General features: G+C 41.2%; 1 protein-coding gene across 1 annotated transcript in view; it reads left to right on the top strand.

Annotated features, from left to right (window-relative positions):
* Positions 1–1,703: 1,703 nt before the first annotated feature.
* The window catches only part of LOC108702565 (potassium voltage-gated channel subfamily H member 6), a 67,943-nt gene continuing 56,030 nt past the window's right edge, over positions 1,704–13,616 (top strand). The window contains exon 1 of the mRNA XM_041578596.1: positions 1,704–2,060. Coding sequence (XP_041434530.1) covers positions 1,985–2,060 — 76 coding nt within the window. The 5' untranslated portion in view covers positions 1,704–1,984. The remainder of the gene's footprint in view (positions 2,061–13,616) is intronic.

Here is a 13,616-nt window from a genome sequence, read left to right on the forward strand (position 1 = left end):
ATCTGGTATCTGGACACCAGTCTGACTCTGCATAGACCCACCTGTATATACTGTACAAAGGGAGCAAGTTACACAAATAGTGGGATCCCCTCTCAAAAAGAATGTACCTTTACATTCAGCTAAATGTGAGTTGCTTTGTCAGCCAGTAATTGTTAGCAGAGTGAGTAATGAGGTCTCCAAAATAACACATGCAATTGTTTGTAATCATTAATAAGTAACTAACACGTGGGAGATTAATAGAGGAAAGATTAGTTCGATGGAAGGAGCAGGCAGCCCATCCCAAATAATTATTTGCCTTAGATTATTGCATTAATGCCACCTTTCCCTATCAGGCAGGCACAAAGGGTACAGAAACATACAGTATATGATCAAAATGGCAATGGAGACGTTACATCAGTGCATCAGATAATATATATATTCACTTCCAGAACAGAACACATAAGGGCAGAGAGACGCTCAAATACTGGGTGATTTAGTCACCCGACGATAAATTGCCTCTTCTTTGGGGCGGCTAATCTCCCCGAACTGCCTCCCGCCGGCTAGAATCTAAATATCCGGCAGGATGGTACTCGTTTTCCGAAGTCGCCTGAAGTTTCCTTGTGAGGCAACTTTGGAAAACGAAGTGCACCGATTGCCATCCTGCTGGCGATTTATGGTACTAGCCGGCGGAAGGCAGTTCAGGGAGATAAGTCGCCCCGAAGAAAGGGAGATTTGTCACTGGGCGACTAATCTCCCCAAATCTGAGCATGTGTCTCTGCCCTGATAGTTAAGTAACAGCTGGATGATTTATCTCAAACACAAGAGCAAATGATACTACAAATATGGGATACGTTATCAGGAACGCACCAAATTATGGGAAGGCTCTCTCCCATAGACTCCATTTTAATCAAATAATTCAGATTTTTTTTTTAAAAAAAGATTTCATTTTTCTCTGTAATCATAAAACGGTACCTCGTACTTGATCATAACTAGAATACAATTAATCCTTTATGGAGGAAAAACAATCCCAGTTTATTGGGGCCCTCTCACCAAATTGGGACCCTCAACTGCTTAAATTGCTTAAGTGTGTTTCTAATGGAACCTGGGGTACATGCGAGAAGAATGTGAACGATTTAGGAAGGCTTATCTTCTCTAAAAAAAAAAAAAGACCAACTGCTATATAGTCATTTATAGTTATAAGTTCTCCAGTGGGAAGCCTTCTGTTGGTAGCCTCCTCCCCCTGCCTGAGTGTCATCAGATGTGGCTGGCAGTTGAAGAGTTAGCAAAAGGGATTTCCTCCTAACTGTCGTATAAACAGGGGAAGTAAGTCGTATTCATACATGCAACGTGAGGCCGGATTTAATGGGGAGAGCAGATCCACTCCGCCCCCAACCACGGATTACTCTGTGCACATTCAGCACCACGGAGTGAGGACAGCTCCCACTATCTTCCCATTGATCTGAGTGAGCAGGAGAAGGCTGAGCTGCAGGGAGGGAGCGAGACTCACAGCTATCAGCTGCCTTCTACTTCCATCAATTGCTCTCCTGATCCTGGATCTCCTTGGGGACTTGGGAAAGGCTTTTTTTAGGACGTCTGAGAGACGGTCACTGTAGCAGTTGTTACTGCTGACAACTCTGTTCCTGTGGCACATGTTTCTGTTAAAGGTAGGGGGAGCATATTTGGCATCTCCTTCCTTCTGCCTCTCCCATCCCTACAAAACTGTCATCATCCACTGTCATTCAGCAGTCCTGCTTGTTGCACATTACCTGCCAACTTCATCAGGGTTAATATGAGATTCCCTGTCCTTGTGCCACCAAGACCGGAGGTGGGCTCTTGGATTTTACAATTCTCTCCATCCGGGGGACACTAATTTTGGGGATCTGGACGTGCTATGGAGCCTGAAAGATTTCTTCTTCTATAAAAGGACTTTGCTCTGTGGTTGTGGCTGCAGGAATCCTTAACTTTTTCTCTAGGTTGGCAAGGAGGAGACAGAGCTGATTTCAATATGCCAGTACGGAGGGGGCACGTGGCCCCACAGAACACTTATCTGGACACCATCATACGGAAGTTTGAAGGGCAAAGTAAGTAACAGGCAGGGGTGTAACTATAGAGGAAGCAGACCCTGCGGCTGCTGGGGGAGGTATAGGGGCAGAAGATAAAGAAGCAGGGCTGACCGGCACTCAAACGGATCCACAAGACCAGAGATATTCAGTTAAAAGATACATTTATTAGTAGAAAAATTAAAAGTTATGGCTTCATCTCCATCCACCCTACGCGTTTCACACCCTTCAGGGTGCTTAATCATGGGCTTAATCATGGGAGGTATAGGGGCCCCATGAGGCCCTAATTCATACACAATTTCAATAAATATGGGTAGAACAGGTCAACCTCTAGACATTTTGGGTACCTGAAAAATAATTTGCCGTGGGGCCCACTACTAGAAAATCATATAAACATTAAATAAACCCAAAAGGCTGGTTTTGCTTCCAATAAGGATCAACTACTTCTTCATTGGGATCAAGTAGAAGCGACTGTTTTATTATTACAGAGAAAAAGGAAATCATTTTTTAAAATTTGAATTATTTCATTATAATTTAGTCTATGGGAGATGGCCATTCCGTAATTTGGAAGATAATGGATCCCATACCAATATTATATATATATATATATATATATATATATATATATATATATATATATATATATACACATACACATACACAATCTAATACTTCTCAATACTTCTTTGACCAAGCACCCAACATCCAATAATGGAGTAAGAGTGCGGGTACAGTTGGACATATATATATATATATATATATATTTTCAAAATGGACCAGCACACCGTTTATATATATATATTATATATATACACACACACATATATATATATTAAAAAAAAAGGTTTGAGAAGGGTCCCTGCGTGGACTGAAACGTCACGTCGGCTTTACATGTGATTTTTCTAATACACTTTGATTATTCACGAAATACCTCGGTGTTGCTGGTCATTTCTCTCTCTCTCACTTATCTAGAAAGCTCAGAATTACGGAATCGCTGTCTCCCATAGGCTCCATTTTATTATCTATATAATCCAAATTTTTCAAAATTATTGTTCTCTGTAATAATAAAAGAATACATGGTACTTGATCCAAACTAAGATATAATTAATCCTTATTGGAAGCAAAACCAGCCCATTGGGTTTATTTCATCTTTGTTTTCTAGTAGACAATGTATGGAGATCCCAATTATGGAAAAATCAGTTTTCCGGGGATCCCCAGGTCCTGAGCATTCTGGATAGCAGGTCCCATTATTAACGTGCGACCATGGAGGATGTGGGATAAATTCTCTCTGCATTCACATGAAGGCTGAACGAAATGACTGGCCCAGACATAAAAGACAGAGAGAGAGGGAGCACTTCTCTATTCAACAAGTAATCATTGTGAGTAATAGACATCACAGGCACGCAGAGCCAAGGCTGGCTGGTACAACCACACACATAAACAACAGAGGAGTATTTCAAATTAACTGGTTTCATTTGTGAATGCTACAGGAGCAGCCTTCACCATAAACAGATGTATATGCCACTGAACGGTTCCGTTTAAAGGAGAAGTTTGGCTTAAAGGGATACTGTCATGGGAAAAAAACATTTTTTCAAAATGAATCAGTTAATAGTGCTGCTCCAGCAGAATTCTGCACTGAAATCCATTTCTCAAAAGAGCAAATAGATTTTTTTATATTCAATTTTGAAATCTGACATGGGGCTAGACATATTGTCAATTTCCCAGCTGCCCCAAGTCATGAAGGGGCGGGGAGATAAGTCGTGCAGCTTTTTGTCACAAAACAATTAAGTAAAAAATGTTTTCCCCTTCCCACCCCTAATTTGCAATAATTTGCAATTAGGGGTGCAATAATCTTTCACAAAGGATTCAGACCTGATCCCATCTAAGATATAATTAATCCTTATTGGAAGCAGAACCAGCCTATTGGATTTATTTAATGTTTACATGATTTTCTAGGTATGAAGATCCAAAGTATGGAAAGATCTGTTATCTGGAAAGCCTCAAGTCCCGAACATTCTGGATAACAGGTTTCATATCTGTACTCTATTTCCTTTTTTCTAAGGTAACGCCAGGCCTGCCTTGCTTTATGGCAAAGAGCCTGGAGGCACACTGAAGATCCCTTGTTACAGGGCAGTATCAATTGCCCTTTATCCAACACTCTTATTTATATTTAGTGGCCACAAATTAAATGGGATTATCGGAATGGGGTTAATAGGTGACAACGGTCACCTAAATGTTACAGGACTGTCTTTAGGAAGATGCTAGGCCTGAACGAAGTACAGGTATGGGATCAGTTATCCAGAAAGCTCTGAATTCCAGAAAGGCCATCTCCCATAGACTCAATTTTATCCAAATAATCCAGATTAAATGATTTATTTTTTCTCTGTAATAAAACAGTGGCTTGTACTTGATCCCTACTAAGATATAATTAATCCTTATTAAAAGCGGAACCATCCCTTTGGGTTTATCTAATTTTCCAGTAGACTTAAATTAGGAAAATCCAAATTATCTGGAAAGATCCATTATCCGGAAAGCCCCAGGCTATTGACATTCTGGATAACAGGTCCAATACCTATATATTTATTATTCAGCTAACAGCTAGTTGCATACAAACCTTCAGCAAGCATGATTAAGATTAGTGATAGGCGAATTTGCGCCGTTTCACTTTGCGAAACGGCGAAAAATTCACGAAACAGCGCCCGTTTTTGATGCCGGCAAATTTTATTCGCTGGCGGTGAATCACGCAATTTCCCCGCGAATTCGCGCCTGGCGAATAAATTCGCCTATCACTAAGATGTGTGGCCTGAACATATCAGGAAGTTCCTTAGAATGACATTTCCTATGCATCACTATGCAAAAAACATTTTTTGGGTGGCGTTCCCCTTTAATGACATACTCTCATACCTTAGCACCTATTTGAAGATTACGGAATAGATAATAAAACTTACTTAATACCTTCATAGGAAAACATGTTTTTTCACAATGCATCAGTTAATAGTGCAGCTCCAGCAGAATTCTGCACAGAAATCCAATTTTTCAAAAGAGCAAACTGATTTTTTTTATATTTAACTTTGAAATCTGACATGGGGCTAGACATATTGTAAGTTTCCCAGCTGCCCACAGTCATGTGACTTGTGCTTTGATAAACTTCAGTCACTTTTTACTCCTGTACTGCAAGTTGGAGTGATATCACCACCTCCCTTCCCTTCCAGCAGCCTAACAACAGAACAATGGGAAGGTAACCAGATAGCAGCTCCCTAACACAAGATAACAGCTGCCTGGTAGCTCTAAGAACAACACTCAATAGTAAAATCCAGGTCCCACTGAGACACATTCAGTTACATTGAGTAGGAGAAACAACAGCCTGCCAGAAAGCAGTTCCATCCTAAAGTGCTGGCTCTTTCTGAAAGCACATGACCAGGCAAAATGACTTGAGATGCACCTACACACCAATATTACAACTAAAAAAGAAATACACTTTTTGGGTTAGGAATGAAATTTTACATGGTAGAGCAAATTATTTGCAGTGTAAACCGGGTCATTTAGAAATAAAAATGACATCATAAAAATCATGACAGAGTCGCTTAAATATCAGAAAACATGTCCCTTTTTGTGAGAGTCTATAAAAGATCTCGAGAGTTGTTCTTTCCTGGAACAGCCTCCCAGAAATGGTAAAAGAGGTCACCAAACCAATGGAGTCATCACTTGTTTCATTAATACACCATAAAGGGAATAACAAGAAGTTTGGATTTAGAATTGAGTAGGAAACATAGTAAGATTTATGGCAGCGGCACTTGCTATTATACAAATCCATATTAAATTATCTCCATTTGTCAGAAGTCATAGAAAGGATAATAAAAAAAAGCCTATTGAAGCTTCCCAGCGGTGCAGATATGACCGAGCCTTATTTTTCTTTTTCACCTTATGACAAGTTCCCCTTAGCACCCTGGTAAAGTAATTAACCCATGACAACCGCTCAGAAAAACCTTGGCTACGGGAGAGCAGGTGCGTATTTATGGCGCTTGAAAAAAAAAAAAGAAAAAGACCTTTGTTTTTAATCCAACTCGTTTCCCGGCTACCAAATAAATGTACCCTGTGCAGCAAAAAGGAAGACGAGCCCTGTAATATTTTGTTACAGTTACATTTTGGATGTAACCTTAGGCCGCTTATAAACAGTGAAACTGGAGAAGAAATAGGTTATACTTTTATCATTGCTCTATATACTAAGGTGATGGTACTGAACCCCTCCATTTACTGCCAGTGAGTGCAACAGTTACTCACCCGCCTACACGCTGAGCAGAGTTATGCACAATTCACACTGCCCCATCAGTGTTAGAGAGTCCCACTAACATTAAAGGGATACTGTCATGGGAAAAAAACATGTTTTTTTCAAAACACACCAGTTAATAGTGCTGCTCCATTTCTCAAAAGAGCAAACAGATTTTTTTATATTCAATTTTGAAATCTGACATGGGGCTAGACATATTGTCAATTTCCCAGCTGCCCCAAGTCATGTGACTAAACTTCAATCACTCTTTACTGCTCTACTGCAATTTGGAGTGATATCGACTCCCTTCCTTTTCCCCCTCAGCAGCCAAACAAAAGAACAATGGGAAGGTAACCAGATATCAGCTCCCTAACACAAGATAACAGCTGCCTGGTAGATCTAAGAACAACACTCAATAGTAAAAACCCATGTCCCACTGAGACACATTCAGTTACATTGAGAAGAGAAAACAGCAGCCTGCCAGAAAGCATTTCTCTCCTAAAGTGCAGGCACAAGTCACATGACCAGGGGCAGCTGGGAAATTGACAAAATGTCTAGCCCCATGTCAGATTTCAAAATTGAACATAAAAAAATCTGTTTGCTCTTTTGAGAAATGGATTTCAGTGCAGAATTCTGCTGGAGTAGCACTATTAACTGGTGCGTTTTGAAAAAAACATGTTTTCCGATGACAGGATCCCTTTAAGAGAGCCAGCCAGGCTCAGAGTGGAGCATTAGGGGCCCGATGGGGCTGCAACACCAAAAAGCCATCCTGGTAGTCAAAGGGTGGCCCCCTCCAGACTTCAAAACTCTGGACCCAACACACTCTCCCCACCATGAGTGTGCTACCGCATACATCACATGTTTACTTTGGGGGCAGCTGATTGGAAGAACAGTTCTGGGCTGGCTGGGGCCCATTGGGTTTTTTTCCAGGTGTCCTGCTGACCCTGGAGCCAGCCATTAGTAATATTGCTACTGCACTACCACATACCTCCCAACTGTCCCTTTTTCCATGGGACAGTCCCGATTTTGACAGCTCAACCCGCATCCCTGGATAGTTACTGAAATGTCCCAACTTTCTCTTTGATCTCCTGCACTGAACAGCCAGAAAAAAAGCACAAAGTTTCCAACCCAATTGACTTTTTGCACAGAGCCCAGAATACGCGGCAGATACATTTGTAGGGCTGCCTAGGGCACCCGGCTGGCTTTTCTCAACACTGCTTCATTATAAAGTAATGCAAAAATGAGGGCGCTTAACTTTTGGGTCAGACACAAAATGAGTAAGTAGATCATGATCATCCCTTTTACAAGTTGACAAAAGCTTAAACCACACCCCACCCTAATTGCTGTATCCCATTTGTGCTGCCACCATTTATATACCCATGCCTGACTAACCTGTCTCTGATGCCACCAGATAGGGCAGGGCAGGCCCAAGTATATAAATGTATAAATGAAAGATGGCAGGGGCCAAGGAAGGGAACAATGGAGAATCATGTCTTACACTGGAAGGTCCATAGGCTGAGTCCGTTTGTAACAAACTAGAGTAGCGTTGCATAGAACCAACCCGCAGGTTCTGTGCCAGCCTGTGCCCCATTAATTCCTTTAAATGCAGTAGAAATACTAGATACAAAGTGCTGTCAATCTGTATCTAGATTCTTATACTGGTGGAATTGCGTAAACTGCAGGGATCAGGTCATAACTGACTGTGATTGGCCCAATTATTGCCTATTTCTAGCAAACAAATCTGAATAATAGGGTAGCGGCAATACATTTAAATGTAATGGATCCCGAGCAATAGGTTCCGCATGAATTACTTGGCGTTTCCTTTTTATTACTCTGCTCGCTCAACCTAACCCATGTCAACCAAAGGATTCATGCTGCCTGTCCCTGACAGGAAGTCACAACATGAGAGCGAACGCCTGTAATTAAAGGTTACTGTCATCACAGCAGCTGTATTTCTGTCGGATACCAATAAGCTGTGCTGAACTTCTCTTTTAATGTTGCCGCAGAGTTTCCAGTAAGTTTAGGAAGTACATTGAACGTCTGGCTTGTTTCCCCCAAATATATCAAAGAGCAAATCAGTTGTTAGAACACTGGCAGGCACACCACCCCGGAGGGAACAGAGGAAATAGACTGCCTCCCAGAAATTTATAATGTAATCAGTGCACTGAATTACCAGGCAACACTGCTGCTTGGGGAATCAGCTGAATGTGAGCTGGAAATGGGATTTTGCCTGTAATCAATCTGATATGTCCATAAACATACAGGCAGATGATAAAATTGACCTTAGTGTGTGTGTGTGTTCTTGGCTGTGACAGTAAATTAGACTGTAAGCTCCACTGGGACAGTAACTGATGAGAGTGACTGTGTAATATGTCAGGGCTATATAAATAAATACTAATAATTAAGCTTACGCTGAGCGCTGTCTTCCCTGACATCAGGGGAAACCTTTCCATGGAAATGTCACAGACGCTTCGTCTATTGTGTCTGGTATTTTGTCTGAATGGATCCTCTTGCTGAAAGAATCAGAGTTTCTATGTTTGCACCACTGCAACTTTGAGAGTTAAGGGCTCTTACACATGGCCGTTTTTGCCTGCGATCCCCTGCGTTGCGCTTTCTTCCGTTCAGACGCAGGGGATCGCAGGAGTAGACGCGGTTGATTATTTTGAACGAGGCTGTACTCACAGAGACGCATGGTTGGGATGCAGCATGTTGCATTTCACCTGCGTTTGTCGCTTACATGCGTCTATGTAAGTACAGCCTCCTTCAAAATAATCGTCTGCGTTTACTCCTGCGATCCCCCTGCGGCTGAACGGAAGAAAGCGCAACGCAGGGGAGCGCAGGCAAAAACAGCCGTGTGTAAGAGCCCTTAGACAGATTTAAATATCAGAGAGCAATTTAGCATGTCCTGCTAAACAGGGAGGGCAGAAAATATTTAAGCAGTAAGAAAGTTATTTATACTTGAGGGGGGAAAAAACTAGGCACCCCCAGCCCCAAGTGGCTGTATTAAAAGGGTTGTTCATCTTTGAGTATGATGCAAAATGACAATTTGCAATTGGCTTAATTTTTTTTTATTATTATTTGTGGTTTTTGAGTTATTAAGCTTTTTATTCAGCAGCTCTCCAGTTTGCGCTTTCAGAAATCTGATTGCTAGGGTCCAAATGACCTTAGCAACCATGCACGGATTTGAACAAGAGACTGGAATATGAATAGGAGAGGCCTGAATAAAAAGACGAATAATAAAAAGTAACAATAAATGTGTAGCCTTACAGAGCATTTGCTTTTAGATGGGGTCAGTGAGGCCCAATTAAAAGGGGAGAAAATTCAGTGGAAGAAGGCAAATTATTTAAAAACTGTACAAAATAAAAATAATGATGACCAATTGTAAAGTTGCTTAGAATTGGTCATTCTATAATATACTTAAAGTGAACTCAAAGGAGAACCACACCTTTAACTTACCTGACACTCAGGGTCGGTGCTCCTGTCAGCAGAAAACTGCTCCAGCCCGGGGACAGTCTCCTTAACTTCTTTGCTCTTAAAATTTACTGGGGCAGACGCATGCGCAGTCAGTGGCGTAACTAGACACCTAGGGGCCCTGGTGTGAAAATTTGCAACTGGGCCCCCCAAAACTCATAGAAGGATGGCGCGGTGGCATTTCCATGTATAAATACCCCAAATCTCATAGAAGGATGGCACGGTGGCATTTCCATGTATAAATACCCCAAAACTAATACAAGGATGGCACAGTCGCAATTCCATGTAAAAATACCCCAAAACAAAAACAAGGATGGCACAGTCGCAACTCCATTTAAAAATATCCCAAAACTAATAGAAGGATGGCACAGTCTCAATTCCATGTATAAATACCCCAAAACGAATACAAGGATGGCACAGTCGCAATTCTATGTATAAATACCCCAAAACTAATAGAAGAATGGCACAGTCACAATTCCATGTATAAATACCCCAAAACTAATACAAGGATGGCACAGTCACAATTCCATGTAAAAATACCCCAAAACTAATACAAGGATGGCACAGTCGAAATTCCATATAAAAATACCCCAAAACTAATAGAAGGATGGCAAGGTGGCATTTCCATGTATAAATACCCCAAAACTAATAAAAGGATGGTACAGTCGAAATTCCATGTATAAAGACCCCAAAACGAATACAAGGATGGCACAGTCGAAATTCCATGTAAAAATACCCCAAAACTAATAGAAGGATGGTAAGGTGGCATTTTCATGTATAAATACCCCAAAACTAATAGAAGGATGGCACAGTCGCAATTCCATGTAAAAATACCCCAAAACTAATAGAAGGATGGCAAGGTGGCATTTCCATGTATAAATACCCCAAAACTAATAAAAGGATGGCACAGTCGAAATTCCATGTATAAAGACCCCAAAACGAATACAAGGATGGCACAGTCGAAATTCCATGTAAAAATACCCCAAAACTAATAGAAGGATGGCAAGGTGGCATTTTCATGTATAAATACCCCAAAACTAATAGAAGGATGGCACAGTCGCAATTCCATGTATAAATACCCCAAAACGAATACAAGGATGGCACAGTCGCAATTCTATGTATAAATACCCCAACTTAAGTTAAACTGGCACCATTTCCCTGCCTACCATTACACATCGGGTAACTGAGGTCACACAGGGCATCTCATGCGCACGCACACTTCAATCTCCACCCCTCTTAGTCTCCCACTGTTTCTAAATGCCTGTAAAGAACAGGGAAAAAAAGACAAAAAGAAAAGGATACTTTTGGCTGTGTACTTTCCCTCCCTGGACACGACCCCCATTGGGGGTGCAGGGGCCACCCCTGGTAGTAACACCACTGTGTGCAGGAGAATGAAATAGTATAAATGACTTTCCTTCTCCTCTTAGAATAGGACTCACATAGCCGGACTAGGGGTAGTCAATAGGGAAGATATATGCCTGGCGCCCCCCTAGCTTTGTTCCCTTTTCTGCTTACCCCTCTGGTCCCCTCTCTCTTAGTACCGACAACTACTCCTTTTAAGGACAAATGCCCTGTAATATGGAATACATAACTGATCTATATATTGTCAATGATTTTGGCTTCCGTGGGGTGTCAGAACCTCTTTTCTTTTTATGGGTTCCTCTGTGAATATATTATCCCGTAAATCGGTGATAATATATTGAGGTTTGGATGATGCCCCCCTCTTTTACTCACACATTTAACCATAAAAAAACAATCATAAATACATTAAAAAACAGACAGCTGCTCCAAGAAACAACTAGAGGAGATCTGGGATATAAATAACACAATGATGTGTTTTATTTGCATATTTAGTATAATTTCTTGCCATTTTCATTATACAGCAAGCAGAAAATAATGTTTTTAGGATTCTTTGCAGCTTTAATAACTTCTGTCAAGCAGTTGCATAAGGCCATTCCCATATATTAATCATATATGGAATATTGGGCCATTCCTTTATACTTCATTCAATACCTTGTATATACTGTATATTGGGCCATTCCTATACACTTCAATACCTTGTATCAATCATATACTGTATATTGGGCCATTCCTATACACTTCAATACCTTGTATCAATCATATACTGTATCTAGGGCTTTTCCCATACACTTCAATACCTTATATTAAATATATACTGTATCTAGGGCTTTTCCCATACACGTCAATGCCTCATATCAACCATATACCTTATATAGGCCATTTCCATACACTTCAATACCTTATACTAGTCATATACTGTATATAGGGGGACGCCAGGCATCTACCTTCCCTATTGCCTACCCCTAGTCTGGCAAGTTCACAGACATTAACACACACAGACTAGAACCTGTTTGCATATTCTGGGGTATAGTTTTCCTTTAAAGGGTTGTTCACATTTAAATTGACTTTTAGTATGATGTACAGCGTGATATTTTGAGACAATTTGCAATTGTTTTTCATTTTTTATTATTTGTGTTTTTATTTGTGTTATTTAGCAGCTCTCCAGTTTGCAATGTCAGCCATCTGGTTGCTAGGGTCCAAATTACCCTAGCAACCATGCAATGATTTAAATAATAGACTGGGAGAGAGGAGAGAGGCCTGAATAAAAAGTTGAGTAGCAATAACAATAAATGTGTAGCCTTACAGAGCATTTTTTTTTAAGATGGGGTCAGTGACCCCCATTGTAACCTGGAAAGAGTCAGAAGAAGAAGAACGCAAATAATTTAAAAAAGGAGCTTAAAATTAGCCACTGTCTAACATACTAAAATTTAACTTAAAGGTAAACCACCCCCTTTAAATGCCGCCTATTTTTGCAATAGTCGCCTATTGCGTTTCCCCCACAACACAGATCCAGTGGCCAGAATATCTCAAAAATACTAGTGTTTAACACATCATACATTCATTGTATCCACACCCGCAATGTCCCTTCTATTAGACCAGGAATCCCCAACCTTTCTTACCTGTGAGCCACATTAAAATGTAAGAAAAAGTCGCAGAGCGTCACCAGTAGGGATGCAACGAATCCACTATTTTGGATTCAGCCAAACCCCCGAATCCTTTGCTAAAGATTCGGCCGAATACCGAACCAAATCCGAATTTGTATATGCAAATTAGGATTCGGTTCGGCCGGGCAGAAGAATTCAGCCGAATCCAAATCCTGCTGAATAAGGTTGAATCCTGGATTCGGTGCATCCCTAATCACAAGTATGTAAAGTTTCTGGGGGTGCCAATCATGGGCTGTGATTGACATCCCCTATGTGAACTGGTAGCCTACAGGAGTTTCTGTTTGACAGTACTCCTGGTTTTTATACAACCAAAACTTGCCCCAAACCCAGGAATTCAAAAAGAAGCTCCTGCTTTGAGGCCACTGGGAGCAACATCTAAGGCAGGGGTGCCCAACCTTTTTCACCCGTGAGCAACATTCAGATGTAAAAAGAGTTGGGGAGCAACACAAGCATGGAAAATGTTCCTGGGTGGTGTCAAATAAGGGCTGTGATTGGCTATTGGTAGCCCCTATGTGGACTAGCAGCCTACAGGAGGCTCTGGTTGGCAGTACATCTGGTTTTTATGCACCAAAACTTGTGTCCAAGCCCGGAATTCAAAAACAATCACCTGCTTTGAGGCCACTGAGGGCAACATCCAAGGGGTTGGTAAGCAACATGTTACTCACGAGCCACTGGTTGGGGACCACTGTATTAGAGGAACCCCCTGCAAGCCTCATACACTCAATTCAGCCGAGAGCTACAGACAGGCTTGGGACATGATCTGCCTTTGATTGTTTGTAGCGAGACCTCTCAGCATCGCTGTGTGATCACTCC

The sequence above is a fragment of the Xenopus laevis genome, chromosome 9_10S (assembly GCF_017654675.1).
Source record: "Xenopus laevis strain J_2021 chromosome 9_10S, Xenopus_laevis_v10.1, whole genome shotgun sequence".
NCBI lineage: Eukaryota > Metazoa > Chordata > Amphibia > Anura > Pipidae > Xenopus > Xenopus laevis.